Raw genomic sequence first — 21,286 nt, forward strand, 5'->3', positions numbered from 1 at the left:
ACAGCAACAAGCCCGCCGGTCTGCGTTTGAATCGGGGTGAGTCAGAAACAGGTCACAGAAGAGCAACAAGACACGACAGACACCTCCCTGCCAAACACTGACTGGGCAGCACAATGATGATTTCAGGACAGGAGACTCACCAGAATCTGGACGGTGAGCAGTCCTTCTCCAGCATCTCTGGCATCAATGGTGAACTCCACTGGCAAGCTGGCTGGAACCCCAGATGCATTCAGACCGGGACCACTGGCTCGAACTTTGCTAGCATCATGAGCCGGTAACGTCTTGATTTTAAAAGGACTGAAGAGACAGTTAGAAAGGTTAAATCTGAACCTGAAGGACCAGAACTGTCTTGTACACACTTCTCTTCAATACCAACCTCCGGGGCACTTCCTGGTCGGCATACTTTACGCACACCGTATATGGGCCATCGTTGGCAGGAGTATAGTTGACCGTGTGAGTGCCATCACCATTATCTGTGATGTTGAGTGGCTCAGCTACACCTGAAGACAAACCAGAGCACAGGGCAAGGCCACAATGAGGTGATATCAGGTGATTAAAGCTAATGGGAGAGTTTCATGACAATACTACTAAAGAAAGATTTAACTCCAGCTTGATAATGAGTTGGTCTGACTGGAAGTCCCACGGGTATAAGGTAAGGCAGGTGCAGCTTTTTTGGAACAGCTTTCCTGGTTACCAATGGCCTGGGCAATGTTATGAGGTTAATAAGTCTTTGTAATCTTACCTGTTGGTCCATATAGCTGAACTGACAGGGGAGCCACCCCTGCCTTGCTGCTGTCTACAGTAAAAGTCTGAGGAACATGAGCCCGGACTCCACTTCCAAGGCCAGGACCTGAACACCTCACCATACTGGGATCAACCAGCTCTCGCACTGGGACCCGGAATGGACTCCCTGAAAGACAAGTGACGTAATAGACGCTCTTGATTGCAGATATCTTTACCTTAGAAAAGCGCAGAGTCAGTTATATCCAAACCACACCCTACAGGGTTAAGTGACCTTCACCTGGGATCGGTAAGCCTCCAAAGGTGATATTGACGTCATATTCTCCAGGTGTGAAGGGGATATACTCCACACTGCAGCTGCCATCTTTGTTGTCCTTACATGACATTTTTGCCTCTGATGGACCCTCAATGGCCAGGCCAAGTCCCCCAGTGCCAGCACCTCTGAGGCACGCATGAAACAAAAAGGAAGTTTAGGATGTTTAAACAGAGATCTATGGATGCTACAAAATCTATTCTGGATTTAAAAACAGAGTGACGATACCTGGTCTCAACAGTGAATCGGTTTGGTTTGTTCACCAGTCCTTCCTCCAAACCTGGACCGTAGGCTCGGACTCGACTGGGATCACAACCCTCGCTCACGGACACCCTGAACGGACTCTTTGGCACCGAGATGTCATCCAAAAGAACTTCAATCAGATGTAAACCTTCAGCAAACAAGAGTCCAGTAAAAGTGAGTATTTTAATGGATAGAGTCAAGATAATGTGGGTGAAACCATTCTGCAGTGATCCGGTGTGTAGATGTCACTGAGTAACCTCCTCATTGCTCTGTAATTTGTTTGTTCTCTTAAACTTGTATACGAAGAAATACAAATTAAATGCTTTACACATTTATTTATTTATCCATCTTCAGCTGTTGAGTGTGTTGTTTCAAAGTAACCCAAACATTTAATGGTCACTCATTTTTTTACCCCACGGTTCAGTTTTTAACCAGCAACCTCTCAGGCAGAGTGGGAGTAAACCAGACAAAGAATCACCTTCCATTAAAATTCCAGTCTGACTGAGTATTTCTTTCCCACAATGCAATGGACTCTAACACGTCACACTTCACTATCAGTGGAAAACCATCTGCTGAGCGCCGACAGACTGCAGCTATAAATACCCTTGGTCCAAACCCGCTCCTCACTGAGAGGTTAAAGGACCAGAATCCAATCATTGTAACTGATGTTCAGTACATTACTATAACTGACTATAACAGTAGCACATGCAGGGTTAAGCTTTGAGCAGCAGATATTTGTCTGAGCTTCAGGCACTTAAATATTAAATCAGATATATTTGCTCTGGAATGGTAATTATGCCCTGGATGTTGATTGCTGCTAACCCCTCTGTACACAGACTGACCGCAGTTCAGCCAACAGTCCTTCATGGCTGGCGAGGGAAAACAAGCCTTATGAAAGCCAAATGGAATTTTATTTCACAATTAGGAGGTGTTGCAGTGGAAAAACACCCACAAACCAGCAGCAAACCGTCGTCTTGCCCGTCCTCTGTCTTTGCTGACGATCTGCAGCCAGGCTCACAAACAACACACAGGTCTCAGGCTTACCGTCCTCATACGGTGTGTACTCGACTTTGTATGTCCCATCTCCCTTGTCGGTGACGTAGGCGTCTGTGTTGGCGCCTGACGGATTTGAGATCGAGGTTTTGATATGGCTGCCACCGCTCTTGTAGTGAGCTCGAGCGTCCACGATGAAATGAGTGGTTACTTCCCTCAGGATGCCTGCGGAGAGGAAAGCAGCACGAAGGCAAAAAAGTAGAGAAGAAAGTTAGTCAATGTCTCCATGAAATATAACATCCCATTTTTTACCAAGATGCAGAGAAGGACTCATCACTTTTAATCATAGCCAAAGACAGTAAAATATTTGAAATATTTCACTGAATACAGTCATACTGAACAGATTATTTAAAGTGCTACAGAATTCATGTTCAGTTTACAAACAATCAGCCATATTAATCACTTAATTTATTTTTTTGGTTCCAGTCACATAAATTAAAAAAAACCCAAACATGATAGAAAACGTGTATCATTAACACAGATCATAGTTATTACAAAAGATGGACTTTAGCTTCTAGTGCTGCATTTTCTGTCATTTCCAGCAGGGGGCGACTCCAGTGAAGTCTGATTGGATAAAAGTCTCTGAGCTCAGCAAACTCTTTCTCAGTCGCTGCTTTCAGGTCTGATTGAATAGAACAACAAGTTCATTTTGGATGCCGTGGCTCTGTTAGAGGTATGACGTTCTATCACTTTCCAGCCTCATATTTTAACTTTCACAGCATGACTTAGATCAGGACCAAAGGTTGTTTCAGGATAAATCCATCAGAGTAATGCAACAAGCACTCATTTCTTCTTTGCTCTTTGTTTATTGATTAAATTAGTAACGTGAGCATTCAGCAACTTCTCCCATTTGTTCTCATTATAAGACTTTATGACTTCAGTGCTCTTTTATTGGTTTTACTTTAATCTCAATTTAATAAAGACTGCAATCGAAATACGGAAAGAAAAACGTAATAATTAAAAAAAGAACAACATACAAACTAAATGTGCTGTTGGGAGTTTATTAACTGTGATAATGGAGTCTGGTGGCGTCCAGGAGGCCAATGAACCAACCACAGAGAGCTGAGCCTAAACCAGATCACACTGGAAACAGTCCTGTCGTCGTAAAAACAGACCTCAGAACAGCAGAGAGTTTGGAAACTCTAACCACTGAGACGGATAGGCTAATTAGGGCTGAAAACAAGTTAAAGGCTCCCCTATGGTTTATTAAGGAAAATAGAAGGTAATGTGTACCCCATAACATAGAGGAGCCAAAACCCCTGCATCTTTAGTGGCAGACGTCCTGTTAGGGTCAGGGGCGTTTCTGGACATGTTTTTATATCAGGTGCATGTATCATATTTTATACACATACATGGCAGTGGCATTACGTCACTAAAATTTTGCAGGGGGTTTTGTGGAAGCATTTTGCACCCCTGCATGTTTACAGCTAATAAAAATCAGTACATTTTCACAGCTTCTCACACGTGTGCAAAATCTACTGAGTTTTCTGTCGTGTTTAGAGCACAAAATCGATGAGCAAATTTGATGACCAGATATTGTTTTACATTTGTGTTTGATTAAAGTATACAAACCTCAGACATCCTTCTTTTAACTGGGCATTAAAACATCTTTAAGTGCTCACCTCTGGGTTCCACTCCTGGTCCATAGACCTTCACTCCGCTGGTGTCAACAGCTGGGTCCACCTGCAAGCGAATGGGGAACTTTGGCACCATGTGTCCTCCATATTTAATGGTGATGGTGTACATGCCGTGGCACTGGGGTATATATGTGATGGAGTAGGTCCCATCACTGTTGTTCTGAATGTGAACTTCAGCTTTGGCCCCAGAGTCAGAGATGATCTCGATGGTGAGCTCATCCTCTCCGGCTTTGGAGCAGTCCACCGTGAAGGTTCCAGCCTCGTTGACCTTGCCTTGCTCCAGCCCGGGGCCGCTGGCTGTCACCTTGCTGGGGTCAAACACTGACTGGACCACAGCCTTGAAGGGGGAACCGGGGATGTGCTGGTCTGCAAACAGGATGTTGATGGCGTATTCACCAGGCTCAGTCGGCAGGTAGGACACAGAGCAGGATCCATCACCATTGTCCTGGCATTCAATCTTGGCCTCACACGGCCCCTCCACTGTCAGACCCAGACCACCAGTACCAGCACCCTTTGTGTCAATGGCAAAGGGGGCTGGTTTGCCTACCACACCACCCTGAAGGCCTGGACCGTAGGCTCGCACCTGGAAAGTAAATGAAAAAAACCAGAAGAGACACAAGGAATACTTATTAATGCTGGTTAGCAGAAGACATTAGCTTTAAGTCTGAGGTTTGCACCAGAATCAGCACAGATGATTGACTGAACATCCATGGATTACTAAACTGGTAGGCCTGAAAAACATTCACACAAGTAAAGATTTACACAAGGATTTCTCAACTAAGTACTAAGTACCTTTCTGATCCTTCCTAGTTGGTGTCTGATACTTTTTTCTGTGCATCTTTGCTGACTCGATGAAAGCCCAATTAGGATAACCACATGTCTTTACTTATTCTGACAAATATTAAAATTCTATCAGTGTGGGTTGTTGTGATCTTAACTCACCTTTGAAGGATCAGGGGGCATGATGCCCTCCACAGTGAATGGACTTCCTGGGACAGGGTTCCCATCGTAGCTGATGTCCACTCTGTATGGTCCTTCCTCAGGAGGAATGTACTTCACTGTATGAACCTCATTGGCTGTGCCCGACTCTACCTTGCAGGGGATTGGTCGACGAGAAGGGGAGGTGATCTTCACGTCTAGTTTGCCCTGACCTCCAGCACCTTGAGTACAGATGGAGAACTCCTGATCCTTCCCAACGTCTACTTCTGATTAGTGCACAGAAACAGCAGGATGGTCAGCAGGAACAGGGGTTTGGGGTTTAGGATGTTGATAACAGTGAAGTCTGAACATCTTTTTAAGCTGTACCCACACAGAGGACAATTCACTCACCGTGCATCGCTTTCAACCTGATGGTTGGTCGCTACCAGGCTCCAGTTACCTAGGTAACATTCTAATGTATTTACTAGCCAGTCATATGTCATTCACCAGTATCCTGAGCTAAGTAGCAATCACTTTAATTGCTCTCCTTAAAGTTGAGAAACGTTTATGTCACGCGTGACATCATTGAATGTCATTGATTTTCCTGTCACCATGTGAATTTTTTCCTGTGTGGACGCAGCTTTAGACATAAAGATGAAAAGCTATTATTTTTGGAAATGCTGGCGTGTGTTCGGCTGCACATTAAGGGATATTTCTGTTGGAATCCTTTGATACCGATTATAAATGAAATGGAAAAGTGGTCTAAGCAGTTCAAGCTTGTTTTATGTTAAATGATTCAGAAAGAAGAGAAATTTCCACTGCAGATCAGAATTACACATCAGTTAGATTAAATTTAATGAAACAGAGCTTGAATGAACAGCAGCTCAGAGTCATTAAGGATCCCCATGAAGGGGTTGTGATTGTCTTTCAGAGGAACTCCTGGATTCTTTTGTTTACTCATCTAATCCATCATTTACTCTCCACCTCACTTATTATAATTAGTACCAAACTGTGCAGGACTCTCTATGGAAACATCCTGTAATCTAAAGCTAAACAGCAGCTTGTATTTAGGAATTTGTGATGAATAATTCCAGGAATTTAGCTGGAAACACGCATTCTCTGCTTCATCTGCTGCGTCATGAAACCCGATCAGGGCTCCGTATGGAAGCACTTTGCTTCTGTATGATAAATGTTCCATTTTTTTCCTCACAGACTTACTGTTGTTCAGTCCCTGAACTTTGACCTTGTTGAGGTCCAGTGGGGGGGCCACAATGATGGTGAATGGACTCTTTGGGATGGGGTCTCCTCCATGACACACAATGATGGACATGCTCCCCTGAGAGAAACACAAGCAGTGCTTAACTTATGTCCATCAGTCACCTCACAGGTAATCCATCACACATGTGAAGTTGGTGTGTTACCTGCTGCACCGCCGTGTAGCGGACAGTGTATGAGTAGTCATGGTTGTCGATGATCTCAAAGTCTCGGACGGCATCACCTTTAGTTGCTCCGGTGAAGTGGACCTCAGGTTTGGCTTTACCAGCTCCCTTTGTATAAATGGTGAAGTGGGTGGGCTTACCCACCTCCACCCCTGCAAAGTTCAGACAGAAACTTTATTAATAAGGTTCTTCTATGTGCAGCACTTTGTGATTCTCTGTCTAGAAAGGTGCTATATAAATAAAATTTTACTTTATCTAATTTAATACAGATAACAAGCTAAAACCTGCTGTCCCCCTGATGGGAACAGGGGCTCCAGCAGTGAGCCAGTCCTAACAGACTAATTAAAGATTAAAATGTCCAACTTTACAACAGATATAGATGTTTATAGTCTGATACAGTCTTTTTAGATTATTTAAAGTTTGTATTATTAGAAGAATAGAATAGAATAACCCTTTATTGTCATTGTACATATAAATCAAAACTGTGGGTGCTCCACCCTAGTTGTGCCAGAATAAATTATAAATAGTAGGCAGCTGGAATCAATAGAAAACATCCATCCATCCATCCATCCATCCATTCGCGTCCGCTTATCCTGTTCAGGGTCGCGGGGGGCGCTGGAGCCTATCCCAGCTGTCATAGGGCGAGAGGCGGGGTACACCCTGGACAGGTCGCCAGTCTGTCGCAGGGCCAACACACAGAGACAGACAACCATTCGCACTCACATTCACTCGCACATTCACACCTATGGGCAATTTTGATTAACCAATTAACCTATCCACACTAAGTGCATGTCTTTGGACGGTGGGAGGAAGCCGGAGTACCCGGAGAGAACCCACGCTGATTTTTGTGTTGTATTGATCGCAAATGTGATAAAACCCAGCTCACCTGTCCTGTTGAGTCCAGGTCCCTCTGCCCTGACTTTGGCTGCATCATGGGAAGGATCCACCTTTATTCTGAAGGGGCTAATAGGGATTTCCTGTTTTACACAATAAGTGTGAGATGTTTTTTCAATTCAGTTTTAACATAGATGTGCATTTAAGATTTGATCCAACTGTTGACCCCTCATTTACCTGATCAGCGAACAGCACCATGATGGTGTACTGTCCGGGACCCGGAGGCATGTACTTCACTGTGAATGTGTCGTTGTCGTTCTTGATGATGTCAAAGTCGATGTCAGCCTCGGCAGGTCCGACTACACCTGGAGCGCACTTGATGCCAATGCTGACATCACCTGCAGGGAAATAATAATTAACTCTATTACAGAGATTCAAGGTTATTTCTGCAGTAATATTCAAACATCATGTAGCAGTATTCCTGTACTATTTAATTTCTTTCTAATTACACTCATAAAAACAAAACTTGGCATTACAGCATGTTTGTGTGCTGCACAGCTGGTCTGAATCTGAGTTAAAGTCATTCATTGGAGATCAAGCTCAACGATCAGAAAGACAAAACAATCTCCTATGTGTCGTGCATTGTGGTGGCGGGACATGAAAAGAGGACATTAGACATGAAACAGGTCTCACCCTGTCCGGCTTCACTGCAGTCCACAGTGAAGTAAGTCGGCTCGTTGGCCTTCAGTCCTGTCTTCTCCACACCTGGACCATAAACTTTCACATTCTCTGGATGGCTGCCCTCTCCGATAGTCACCTTATTCACAACATTACCATCATTGTTGGCAACAATAAACCTGGCTTCTATCTAGACTCTAACAAATAAATGCAAAAGCTGAAATATGGAAGAAATCATGGAATATAAACATCCATGCTTTTAAGGAAAATTTTAAACTCATCTTTTTCTGCTAAGAAACATTTGAGGTGATACACTGAGCTCTCGACACACTATTATTAAAACACTGCAGCCACCGGAGTACCTCAAGGCTCTATTATGGGTCCCCTAAAGTTCTGTATTTACATGACAGCATTTTGTCCTTCAACGAATAGAAATCGTGTTTAGCAGACATCTGCTTAAGTTAAAGGTTAATTTAGTTTTTTCCATTTAATGTTTTACTGATTACTAACAAAAAACAAACCTGAAACTAATCTCACATAGTGTCTGTTGTAAGTTGGTAATAATTCAAAGAGCAAGGTATTTGTATGTTCGTGTTAATGATTGACCAGTTTACACTGCAACAAACTGCAGACATTGTCAGTGGGATTAACAGATTTAAAGGATATACTTCAGTGACTTTAATGTAAGACTATATTTGGTGTTGGTTTTATACCCTGAATGGGCTGTTGGGGACGTTGACTTCACCCCAGGTGACGATAATGGTGTGTTTGATGGGTTTTGTGGGAATGTAAACACAGAAGTAGGTGCTGTCTCCATTATCTGTGATCTGGACGTCAATGGGGAAACCATCTGAATCCTACAACACAAACAGATTTACACTGGTGTGACTTTGAAAAGATGTTAATGTGTTATTAAAACATTACGGAGAGGCTGCCTCTGAATCCTCACCTGAGCATAGAGCTTCAGCTCTCCTCTGCCAGCTCCATGGGTATCAATGGTGAAATCAGCAGGTTTGTTAACAATGCAGCCCAAAGGCTCCAGACCTGGACCGTAACATTTCACCTGAGGAAGTAAACACATCACATGTTTAAAAATTAAACATGCAGGAAAATGTTTGAAACTCAACAAGGCTCTGATCTGACCTTCTCAGGGAAGATGACACTGGCAGCAGGGAGGATGTGGGCCATGAAGGGACTGTCCTTGATGTCCTCGTCATCACAAATAACATGGACGGCATAGTCGCCTGGTTCAGTCGGCCAGTATCGAACATCACACGATCCATCGCCTTTATCATCACACTCAATCTTAGCCTGGGAGGGCCCCTCGATAGAGAAACCTACACATAGACGCTGTTATTTAAACACTGCCTATCATTGATGAATGTGAAAACAATGGGATCTGCCCATGGAGTTCAATACTTTACATGACACACAAATATTCACAGAAATAGCAGGATATACCATCAGATCCAGAGGCTTTTGGACAGTGGCAAACATCTTACACACAATGCCCTGTTTTCAGATGCTCAAAAGTAACCAGACTGTTGATAAGGAGTAGGTCTGCAGGTTGTTATTCCATGACCACTTAAGCAAATAAAAGATGTGGAGTTCTGTTTGGTAGCTGTTTACTGAAACATATGAGGTGTTAGATTTCCTTGGTCTCGTTTCGTTTGATAGATGCAGCAGAAATGTTACATCCTTATTAAATTTAAAAATATTTTTTCAACAAGATGTTGAAGTACTGTGGATTGCTTTTGACCATAAGTCAGCACCTTAAGCTCTTAACGTTTTCCTGAGTCCCATCTTTATGTTATTGTAACTAACCGAGAGTTCCCACTTCAGTTCCAATGGCCTCCACCACAAAGTCAGCACTCTTCCCCACCATACCGGTCTCCAGACCTGGACCCCAGGCTCTCACTTTCTGAAGCCCTGCCTCCTCACTGACATAAACTTCAAATGGGCTGGAAAAACAGAACGAATTGATTAGTTTTTATCTTTATTTCAGATAAAAAAAAAAGTTTACATTTATGCACACAAGTCACTGGAGTACCTCAGGGTTCAATCTTGGATCCTCAATATCTTTAGTTTTATATGGCATCACATGGCCAAATGATTAAAATGCATGCATTTGTTACTATATGTGACATAATGCACAGCTGTAATAAACACTGTTAACTCCCCAAAATGTAATAGTATGTATAATCACTCCATCAACCTCACCTGCGAGGGATGCTGTGTCCGCCCCAAGTGACGGTTACGATGTACTTTCCTGCCATGACGGGGTAATAATTACACTCATACAGGCCATTTTCCATCTCAAGCACATTCACAGACTCCTCCAGGCCCTCTATATTAAAAATAAACATAATCCACAATCAGCCCACCTTTACTGAGCTAAATTTCAAATGAAAATAAAGCCAATTACCAAAAATAAAAACATTTTGTAAAACACACTCACAAATGTACATACACAGGAGAAACCTCTTTTTGGATATTCTGGAAAGGCCATACTGTGCTGAATCCATCATTAAAAATCTCACAAATATCAGCTATAGTCAGTGTTCTGTACTAAAAATAACAGGGGTTCTCTTCAGTTTTGTGTTTAAATGTGTTTCCTTAAAGGGATTTTAGCTCCAGTTGGTGAATCTCGTGGGTTGGTGAGTCTTGCTGTCTTACTTGGTCCTTTTACGGTGATTTTGAGCTCCCCGCTGCCGGCTCCTTTGGTGTAAACTCTGAAATCTGCCAATTCTTTCACTCTCAGACCCTTCGGCTGCAGACCTCTGCCAGATGCTCTGCAGGCGTTTGGGTTACAGGCTGCAAGGATCAGTCAGATGGAGGTTAAGACTGGGAAACGATGCTCAAATGATAATGAAACTCACACAAACACACAGAGCCTGTTTCATACTTCCTATGTAATCCTACACTGAATCGCCTGGAGAATCATCAGAATCTGTCTTATCTGTCCAACTGCCTCCTCCAGCTGAAGCCATAAAGTCGGCTGCTATCATGGAGGAGCTATGAAGCTTGAAATGGAGGGCTGAGTTGGAGTTAATTTGGTCTCAGAAATTAATAGTTAATCTCACAGGTTACTCATTTACTCTCTCAGACTGATCAGTGCACAGCTGATTGAACTCAAATGATTACTGTGTGTACAACAGTACACAGTGATTCTAACTAAAATATACTAACAACACACACACAGAGCAGCACGAGTTTCTCATTAGTCAGCTGATCAGCGCCATAAAATGCAGTTTGCTGAGGCTGAAAGGGAAAAGCAGCAAAGAGGAAGACGTGATGAAATCAGAATTCAGAGCTGAAGATTCAAGAAAAATACAAAATACACACAAACTTAATAGCAAACAGAAGGAAAAACTTGCTATAGATTGATATGTTCTTTAAACTTAAACTTAAGTTTGAAGCATCAGATTTGAGAACACGATGCACTCAGAGGATAGAGCGTCGGTTAGCTGCAGAAGGAAGAGTTACTGGAGGCGACGTGAGGAAGAACAGGCAGGGTTGATGATGATGTTGGGGAGGAGCAAGTAGAAGATCACTCTGGCATTTAAGCCTCTTCTTTGATTATATATAATTATGTGAAGTCACTTGCTAACCACTTTATTTTAAAGTGGTTAATTTTGTTGTTTTGCTAAGATGTTATTAACACTTCTTATTCTGTTTAGTTGTTATTCAAATTACAGATTCAAACCAATAAAACAACCCAGAATCTTCTTCATAACACACTTTTTCTTAATACCTCCTTATATAGTTGAACCCTGTTCAATTCTACAAAATTTCTTAAAATTAAAAGTGATACCAAGAAAATCTGAGCTGTTCTTGGGCTACTTTGTCAGTGTCGTTTTCCAGCCCTCAACGGTTCTTGTAGATTTTTTGTTAACCATCTAAATCAAACAAAAGTCTCCAAATGTTTACAAGACGTGACCCACCACACATACTAACCCACTCAGGAGAATATTCTGGATTTTTGCTGACACAAAAGTTGAATCTGTGGGCAATGGAGCTAAAAAAACAAAACAAAAACAAAAAACTGAGCAGTAAATAGCTTGAGTTACTTGGAATTGCTTTCTTTGCTGCTTTTATCAACCTACTGACCTAACAACATGTTCTCAGGATAGATAGTTTTGACAAAATGCATCCCAGAACACCACAACCAACCCAAATGTAAATTATTAAGCTTGAATTTCTACAGAACTAAAGTGTAATAAAATAATAATGATAAAATAATGATGAACTTAAATAATTCCTAATTATTTCTGATGCCATTCAAAAAGGGCTTTAGACTACCACATTCAGTTTCTGAGATGTAGAAAAAGAACAAGCTGCTCAGGATGAAGCAGTGCCAGGACATGCTGTAAGGCAGGGAACCCCCATCCATATGGGGCCAAAGTGAAGACAGTTTGAGTCGAAAAGACCAGGCTAGCGCAGGCAGGCTCCAGTTGCATCCTGTCAATGGCCTGTACTAACTTGGTCGCCTGGGTTTGGGTGGTGTTGGAGGAGGAGCTCTCCTGGTCTTGTCAGCAGGTGGGGTGCGTATGGACTGAGGTACAATCTGCACTGGAGACCCAGGAGGAGGGACACTCTGTGAAACTGAAGGAGGGAATAACAGTATGATGCATTTGTACATCGGCACAAGGAGGACAGAACCCAGATCGGTTAAAGGGCAGCGTCACCAAAGCAAGACGAACTCTCCAAATTCAACCAAATCAACCCAACCCAAACCAAACGAAAACTAAGCAAACCCAAAATAACCCAACCCAAATGCACTAAAATAAAGCAAACGAGCCAAATCAATCCAAACAAAACTAAAACAAATCAAACACAACCAACAAACCAACGCTAAATAAAACATAGGAAATCCAGTCAACCCAAAACAAACTATTCCAGACCTAACCACCTAACCAACATAAATCAAACCCGTAGACAGTTGGGATAAAGTTTAATTCTGCATTAATTCTGCAAAGTTAGTCTCAAGTCACTGGAATTTTCTCAAGTCAGTTGAATCAGGCTAGTCCCATTTTCAAAGATAAGTCAAGTTAGACTTCAAATTAAGGTAAGCTATTCCCAAACTCAGTGTCCTGGATCAACACGGTCCTGATTTATATCTTAAATCCTTGGAAATCACATTTCACGATTCTTAAGTTCAATATTGAAAAATCCCCTCATCTAATTCCAAATTAGTTTAATCCAACATGACATCCCAAGGCTACTTCTGCAACAAATTACAAGACAAGACCAAGTTGCCAATAATACCCTAAATTTAGGCTCCAAATTAAGACAAATTAGGAACGCTCCAAACATGACTTACAAGTCCTAACCAAAAGTAGCCAAATCCCAGATCAAGAACAGCCAAGTCAGACATAATCCAGTCCATATAAATATCCACATCCTGTTCCAGCAAACCAGAGGTGATCAAACACCACAGCCTAAAAACATGAAAGTCCATAGAGTGAACCATAAAGGAAGCACAGACAATCTCAGAAGACCTGGACTTGGACGATACCAAAGGTTCCTGTTACAAAATCCATTGAAGTTTAATGTTACACGCATGCTGATCAGAGATCTGTGCTGGTGAATGTATTACAATAAGAGACAGGGTCAGTTAAATGTTTAAAATAAATATTGTAAATATTTAAGTTGACTATATTAAATGAATGAAATAAAAATATATCTGCAGATTTAAAGAATTACATATAAGATAGGACTTTAGGACAAAATTGTGGTTTTCATTTTAAATCACTGAAGGAACTGCCTAGCACCTAGAATGCAGGAAAGAGTTAGAAAGGTCAGTTTGTAGTGTTGTAGACATAAAGTAAATGTTAATAGCCCACCTTCGGAGATGTGGACAGTGAAAGGACTTCTGGGAATCTGCTGCCCAGCAAAAGTCACACAGACGACATGAGGTCCCTCCAGGACAGGGACATAGGTGCACCGAAATACACTGTCGCCTCTGTTCTCCAGGACAATCTCCACTGTATCCCTGCGGCCATTTGAGTCCACAATGATGACGCCCACATCTCCAGCACCCGCTCCTGGTGTACGGACAGAGAATAACAAGACCTTTAAACAATGGAGGAGGAATGTGACAGTCACTGGAACAGTATCAGACAATGAAGGTCATCTGCAGGAAATATAGCAGTGGATACCCAGAGCTAATGGAAATATAGAGTCAGAGTCCCTCCGAGAGACCACAAAATGTTTTTGTGCATAATTTTGGTTTTAATTTGTTCTTTCAAGAGTAATGATGGAAGAAAAACTTTTCATCAATTTTCTTTTATTAAGGGAATGTAGCTCAGACAAACTAACAATACAATGAGACTTACCTGCAGTGTAAATATCAAAGTATGTAGGTTTGTTGGCCACATTTCCCGTTGGCTGCAGTCCCAGCCCGCGGGCCTGAACTCTGGTTGGGTCGCCGCCCATGGCTTTTGAAACATTTACAATGAAGGGGCTTCTGTCGATGTCCTGACCAGCAAACAACACCTTTACCTGAGTGGAAGAGGACCGCAAAGGCCTGTTAGGTTCACAAACATAAATTTGTGTTTCCATGAATTAAACAAAAGCTAAGACAAAGGAACCAGGAAACATTCAGAACCTGTCAAAAGGACAACACAAGAAACAGCTCCTTTATCCACACATGATCCATGTGAATTATACATGTCATTGGTTCAGTATTCCCCAATCAGGGGTATAAGCATCACAGGGAGTTCTTCTGCAGAAAGATTAGCTCAAACATAAACATTAAAAAAATTACAGAGACCAAAATTGAGCAGACATCACCAGTTAAAGTTAAAAGGAACTGATAAATGGTAGCAAATAGATATGCATACATGATTAAAAGTGATAATTAATGGTGAAAGAGAATGCAGTTATTGATGAGTCAGTGAACAGTTATGCTAATGATTGTGGATGATGACATTTATTTGTATTTGTATTTATTTATCTTAAATGGTAAAGTCATCCTTGTCCAATGTAAATGGGTTCCCCTTCAAACATGAAGGGCTCTGGGTCCATGTTATAGGCTGTGCAGGTCCATCAGATGAAGAACGTTGGGAACCATGGCCCTGTGTTTCTGATCAATAACATAAGAACCACTGTACTTCTTTCAGCCTTACAGTGAGAGCTTCTTACTTTATGAAGCCCCTCCACTTTGGGCAGGTAGACCACAGAGTAGGTTCGGTTCTTGTCGTTGTTGGGGATGACTCGGGCCTGATGGAGACAGAAATGATGCAGCATAATCTCAGTTATATTTAACTTTTGTGTCCTTTTAAATTAATGTGAGGGTGTGTTTGCACCTCTTCTGTGTGTCCCTCTGGATCCTCCACATAAACTAGAACTTCTCCCAGTCCAGCCTCCACCGTCTCCACCAGGAACTCTGCTGGTTTCAGAACCATGTTACCTCGAGGCTCGATACCTGCAAACACAGCGATCACACGTAACTTTATTGTTTGAAGTAATGAATGGAAATGTTTGTGAAAGTCCTCCGATAGCATCGAACTACGTAAATGGCGACATAGTTTTTCAGATGTGGTAGTACCGTGTTAATAACAGAAGCTACAATAAAGTTGACTGTTTCTGGATTTAGGGCCGTAATGTGCTGATGTCGATAACATATTTAGAAAACTTGTTTTAATTCAGCTAACAGTACAAATAAAATTGCTATTTGAGCATGATTTCAGTTTAAATGTGCATCTGCATTTATTAAACATTTTAATATTCTGGAAATTTAGCAATGATCTTTTTCCACTTCAGTGTTTCATCTATGAAACAAAAAAAGGAGTTAAATAAGCCCAAAGACATCCTCAGATTAGGTACTTTTGTTAGGATGCCTGGGTCGTTGACCCAGGGTGTTTGAGTTTATGTTATTATTTATACTTTCTAGTTTTTGGTTTCTTTGAGTTCCGTCTTATGGCTTATGTCTCCCCTATCACCTGCATCCCCTTGTCTAGTTCGCGTCTATGTGTATCTTAAGTTCCTATATCCCCGTGTTCAGTCAGTGTTTGTGTCTGCCCTGTTCCCACGTCTCTGTTCCCTTTGTAGTGCCTGCATGTGAGTCTGTGTCTTTGTTCAGTCTGTGTTATGTGTTTCCTGTTTTACTTTGAAGGTCTCTGTCTTATCTCAGTGTGTTCAGGTTACGCTTCTTTGGTCTCGTCAGTTCTAATTTGTCCCAGCTGTGTTTCCCTCCTGTTACTCATTCCCTGATTGCTCCCTCTGTGTATTTAAGCCCTGTGTTTCTTAGTGTCTGTGTCGCAATCTACCGTTTATTTTGCTGTGTGTTTTGGCAATCCGCTGGTGTGAGTTTATTTTTGACCTTTTTTCCCCAGTTATGTTATGTTTGAGTTCAGCATTAAAGCTGTTTTGGTTTAAGTTCTGTCTCCGGAGTCTGCACCTTGGGTCCTATTCCTGTCTGCACACAGCCACACCTAACAACTTTGTTTTGAGTAATGAGACAAATATCTAAATGATTGATGGAATTTTGAGGTATTACAATACGTTTTTTGTACAATCCCAATGAGTCGATTCTACCAGAAATTTTTCTAAAACCTCAATAAAACTTGAAGTTTGATTAATGAACTTTGTTCCTGTGCATTTTCCACTCACCTGGTCCGTAGGCCTTAGCCCTCTTGGGGTGTAGCGATTTGGCCCTCAAGGGGGCACCGGGCTTCAGTTTGGCTTTAGGGAACTGAGACAGGTAGGTCATCACAGAGTGCTCATCCACATTAGGATCGACGATCTCCTCAGGAGCAATCACCTGGAGAGGAAGGACAAGACGAAAATTGCATCAGCTCAACACACAGCAGCCACACACTCAAGCTTTATCGAACTGGAACTACATGTCCTTGCTAACGGTTCTCCTGTGTGACTGGTAAGGTAAGTTTTCCATTTACTGACGATTTCTTCAGAAGTTTAAAAACCTTCAAGGAAAATTGTTTTGCAGCTAGAAATTTGTTTTCTCATATTATGCTTAACATCTCCTGATTTAGTTGCAGTTTTATTTCTTTGCTTTGCTTTTAAGTTGGAACTATGTTAAATGGACTGGTCCTTTTATAGCAATGTTCTACTCTAGCAATGTAGCTTGCTATCGCCAGTGTGTGAATGTGTGTGTGAATGGGTGAATGACTGAATGTAGTGTGAAGCGCTTTGGGGTCCTATGGACTAGAAAAGCGCTATACAAATGCAGGCCATTTACCATTTACCATTTACTCGAACTCAGCATTCAAAGCACTTTTCACAACAAGTTATAATAATTTACGTCTTTAAGCATTTTTTTACTAACCCAGAAACACACATACACACACACACAATAGAGGCGCTTAGGATCGAACCACCGACCTTCTGATTAGGGGATGCCCTGCTCTTTCTCGTGAAGCTCAGAGTGGTAGGACATAAATTAGCTGATGAGCTTGTGAACATGTCAGTAAACCTGTTACAATCAATACATTTCCAGCTGCAAATACTTATTTAAAAAATAACAGCTGGAAACTTAAAAACGATTTCATTTTGCCAGAAACACATCAGATGGCCTCGATAAAGACGTCTCTAATCTCCAACAGCTGAAGTGAGTGAGTTCATAAGAGATTGAGGGAGTCGAGTCCAAAATCCTCCATGGAAGAGAAACTGGAGGGAAATCAAAATGAATGGTTTCATCTGATCAGAAAATCTGTTTTTTAATTACATAAATAACAAAAGAACAGAACACGTGAGGGGTCGGTGAAATGGTAAACAGCTGCTTGCTCAGCGAAGGAGAGTGAGAAGACGTCTGAAATCTCAGAGGAAAACCGCCTGAATCAACCTGAGAACAGTGCAAAGAGTTTTATCATTATTGTCATCGTTATGTGTTTTTTCCACTTAAGCGCTCCTTACCAAATCATTTCCCTCTAATTTCTTGTGAAAACATTTATACATTATTCCTCTCTTTACAAGTTCTGACTAAAAAATTTCTGCGTTTCTCATTTAAACGACTCTGGCAGTTGAATTTTATGATTAAACTTTCTGGGAAATTAGAGAGGCTTAATTCACCTCCGACCTGCAGAAATTAGGCAGCAGCTGAACTCAGACTCTGACTTCGTGCCTCAGACTACTGAGTGAACAATCGCTTTGACTCATCTGCTCTGCTGCTAATTTAAACTGCAGCCTGCTCACATCTCTGCAGGCTGAAAATAGAGTCGAGCGTGTGAATCATCCACATGGATCATGGCTCAACCACGACTGCTATTTCTGAAGTTCAATTTAATCGTAACAAATATATCCTCTGAGCCTGAATTCAAAGGAACCACAAAGCTCACCGGCAGATATAAACAGCATACAGGTCAACTTATCCCTGATTCATCCATGTTCAGTGAAGCAGAGGCTTTTATTTTGTAGCTGTTTCCTAGATTTTGGCTCTGATTTTCTCATTAATCAGTAAGAAGAAACTCAGAGAACAGACACTGAATGTGTTGCAGTCCGTGCGCAGGTAGGTGTTACCTGTGGCACTCCCAGCCAATCGTCAGCCTGTTGCATGGCTTCCCGGGCGTTCTCCACTGGCTGACTGGGATCCCATGTTTCCCAGTCGGGACACAGACCTGAAGGCAGCACAGACAGAGAGGTTTCATTATGTACAGGAGACTAGTCTGTCCTGCAGGACGACGTTCAGTCTGAGTCGCCTCTGCTGCAGAACATCCGATGAGCTCCTGCTTAACAGTTTGCAGAGAAAATATTTCAAAATAAGATTTATTTTTCCTTGATTTGTGTAGCGAGTTCCTTTTTGTTCAAGCTTTAGAAACTCAGAACATGTCTGACACGAGTTCATTTCCATAAGAGACAAAGTTTGGGAGTTAATATCAAACTAACATGAAAAAAACTACATATTCGATTTATGCCACATATTAAATTATGAACATAAAAATATGTGATATGGGCTCTTTATGGACTTTGACTACAGAGTACTTTATAATTAAAAGACACTTTGACTACTTCTGTTTCATGTGCACAATTTTCTCTAACTCGCATATGCTTCACTGTGAAATTACAGAATATTCTTGAGAAAACAAACAAATGTCTAAAATTTGTTGTAATTATGTCTGTATTTTATATTTATAAATGGATGAACGGGTTTACTTTGTAATCTAGGAGAAACCAGCTTTGTAATGAAACTGTAGGTTTAGTTATTACAGGTTTTATTTTGATTGAGCCGGTTTACTCGTTTCAGTTCTTGTTGGTTTTACATACAAACAGAGGCAGCAGACGCTCATCATCAAACCTCGTCGAGGGTCAGACTTACAGAGTCAAAGTAACAAGATCTTCTCAACATTTCTATTTTAATGCACTTTGAATTATTTGTAAATATTTTCACAGTTAAGTGCTGACTATGAACTGGAAATGGAGGAGGTGTTGCAGTTAGTTAATGCAGGTCTGTTATACGGAAATATTAAAGATAAAAGTTTCCGATGATGAAAGAGAAAAAGAAAAAGCATTTATGAAACTGGAGCAGAAAACATGAATAAAATATGTGACTGTTATTAAACATAAAACAGGAGGATTCTTCTGTTAGACCTTAATCAGAGAGAAATGATGATGAAAACAAAAAATATGGAACAATATGTTCAGCCAGTTTCTTGTAATCAGCCCTGAGCACACACACTTTGTCCTCATAAATTACTTGAACACATTTCCACAAAGGTAACGAGCCTCTGGCTGCATAATAAGCTTCACAAACTCAAAAATGAGATCAGAAAATATCCGGCACACCTCACCCTGGACTGAAAAACTCAAAATTAGCTGAACGTTAAAGCTGATGAGTTATACATATTTGTCCTTCGCTGCTCTCTGATGAGGATCAGAGCAGAAACTGCAGATTTCAGCTGCTGCTTGTTTCCTGAAGCTGCTGACATGAAGCAGAAACACAGAAACACTCTGAGCCTGAAGCTGATAAGAGGATTAACTCCTCCTCCTCCCCAAGTGTGCTGTACAAACTTCCATGTGAAGATTTCAACTTTTCCTGCAAAGTCAAGACATTTTTACAGCCTGACTCCAGGTTAGTGGGGCTGGATCAGTTCCAGAGCGAAGCACTCAGCCGATGACCAAACCCTCCAGACATCGATACAGGAAGTTAAATATCAGGTTTTCTGGAGAAAACTTTGACACAGGAACAAATCGATAGTTTAGATTTAGCAGCTGCTTCACATCAGCTCACAGATTATTTAAGCACATGTTCACTTTAACTGACAGTTTGACGGCTTCAGGGAAAGTTTTTATTTGACAGCGTCTATATTTTCCTGGAAGCTTTCCTCAGCTTCCAGGAAAACAGCAGCCGCTTTTCTTTAAATCACAGGAACGTTTTAAAGAAAACCAAACTCAGTCAGCTTCCTGTCTTAAAACATTTAAACTACTTTTACTGATCATTTTTAACTTAAACATCAGCGTCTCTGCACACTGTGTGCAGTGTCAGCGGGATCCTACCGGGGGCGCAGTTGTCCACCAGAGCTCCCAGCGCCTTGCCGTCCCTCCAGTCTCGGTGGAAGTTGGTGATGGGGAGCTGGGGCACCTTGTTCTGGATCCAGCCCAGCAGACGCTGTTTAGGAGTCAGTTTCTTGGCGTCTTCGTCATCCTCGTCCTCCCACATGGGCATGGAGATGGAGTAGTGGAGGATCAGGGTCCAGATAAGACCCAGGATCAGCTTCAGATTCCCATCCACGATGGCTTTGGAGTCTGAAATAAATACAGAGTCATTCAGGTGTTTTAATGTGAGTGTCTTTCCAGGATTGAGTGCTCTAGCAAATCCACCCTGACGTCAGACTGAGCAACAAAACCAAGAACTACATGTCAGACTCTACAAGCATCAGTTAGCAGGTTAAAAGTCAAAGTTCATGACAGCACAATTAGAAAAAGACTAACAGGTATGGCTGTTTAGAAGGGCTGCAGAGCTCAGAGAGCTGTGCATGAATGAATGCTGCAAACCTCAATGAACTAAAGCATGGCTGTGAAAAAGAGTGGACTAAAAATCCCCCGCAGAGATGAGACGGACTGATGAAGTCACACAGGAACCATCAGTGCAACTTACTGTTGCTGAAATATGAGATGGACTTAGTTTCATTAATTAAATAAAGACACGGTGTAATGTGTCATGGTTGTTTTTTCTTATGAGGTTGTTTTTAACTTTCTTTGTATCATGACTGTAGATGATTATATTTTTATACTTTTACGTGCGCTGTTGTGGTATTTTGATTCTGTGACGTGTGGAGCATCAGTGAACAGATGTTAACAGCTGGTTTTGATTAATTTAAAGTCACGTTCAGCTGAATTTGATTTCCAACATTTCGTGACCCAGTTTCCTGTTCTGCCAAAGAGTGCCAAAATAAAAGTTCATGTCTGCTCTCTGTTTATCTTTCAGACATCAGGAGACTTATTTTTTTCTGTCATCGTGCAGAAAAGTT

At 41.6% G+C, this 21,286-nt stretch overlaps 1 protein-coding gene across 8 annotated transcripts in view; it reads right to left on the reverse strand.

Moving 5' to 3' along the window:
- Window positions 1–21,286, reverse strand: part of LOC147309929 (filamin-C-like) — a 59,814-nt gene that overhangs the window by 24,474 nt on the left and 14,054 nt on the right. For 5 of the 8 annotated variants that reach the window (XM_086270251.1, XM_086270256.1, XM_086270250.1 and 2 more), the window contains exons 2-28: window positions 20,313–20,561; window positions 18,339–18,436; window positions 16,473–16,623; window positions 15,167–15,285; window positions 15,003–15,080; window positions 14,195–14,360; window positions 13,703–13,903; window positions 12,339–12,461; window positions 10,533–10,670; window positions 10,077–10,203; window positions 9,681–9,817; window positions 9,000–9,193; window positions 8,806–8,919; window positions 8,570–8,713; window positions 7,872–7,995; window positions 7,416–7,576; window positions 7,231–7,321; window positions 6,327–6,496; window positions 6,124–6,241; window positions 4,930–5,192; window positions 3,973–4,570; window positions 2,342–2,515; window positions 1,283–1,445; window positions 1,022–1,182; window positions 743–910; window positions 377–500; window positions 141–297 (exon numbers count right to left, since the gene is read on the reverse strand). In XM_086270251.1, the coding sequence (XP_086126377.1) occupies window positions 141–297; window positions 377–500; window positions 743–910; window positions 1,022–1,182; window positions 1,283–1,445; window positions 2,342–2,515; window positions 3,973–4,570; window positions 4,930–5,192; window positions 6,124–6,241; window positions 6,327–6,496; window positions 7,231–7,321; window positions 7,416–7,576; window positions 7,872–7,995; window positions 8,570–8,713; window positions 8,806–8,919; window positions 9,000–9,193; window positions 9,681–9,817; window positions 10,077–10,203; window positions 10,533–10,670; window positions 12,339–12,461; window positions 13,703–13,903; window positions 14,195–14,360; window positions 15,003–15,080; window positions 15,167–15,285; window positions 16,473–16,623; window positions 18,339–18,436; window positions 20,313–20,561 (4,511 nt within the window). The remainder of the gene's footprint in view (window positions 1–140; window positions 298–376; window positions 501–742; window positions 911–1,021; window positions 1,183–1,282; window positions 1,446–2,341; window positions 2,516–3,972; window positions 4,571–4,929; window positions 5,193–6,123; window positions 6,242–6,326; window positions 6,497–7,230; window positions 7,322–7,415; window positions 7,577–7,871; window positions 7,996–8,569; window positions 8,714–8,805; window positions 8,920–8,999; window positions 9,194–9,680; window positions 9,818–10,076; window positions 10,204–10,532; window positions 10,671–12,338; window positions 12,462–13,702; window positions 13,904–14,194; window positions 14,361–15,002; window positions 15,081–15,166; window positions 15,286–16,472; window positions 16,624–18,338; window positions 18,437–20,312; window positions 20,562–21,286) is intronic. The other 3 variants (XM_086270253.1, XM_086270257.1, XM_086270254.1) reach the window with 1 other exon arrangement.

The sequence above is a fragment of the Aulonocara sp. 'chitande type north' Nkhata Bay genome, linkage group LG17, assembly GCF_057382095.1.
Source record: "Aulonocara sp. 'chitande type north' Nkhata Bay isolate Kocher_YH1m ecotype deep benthic linkage group LG17, A_spYH_male_GT1.1, whole genome shotgun sequence".
Classification (NCBI taxonomy): Eukaryota; Metazoa; Chordata; class Actinopteri; order Cichliformes; family Cichlidae; genus Aulonocara; species Aulonocara sp. 'chitande type north' Nkhata Bay.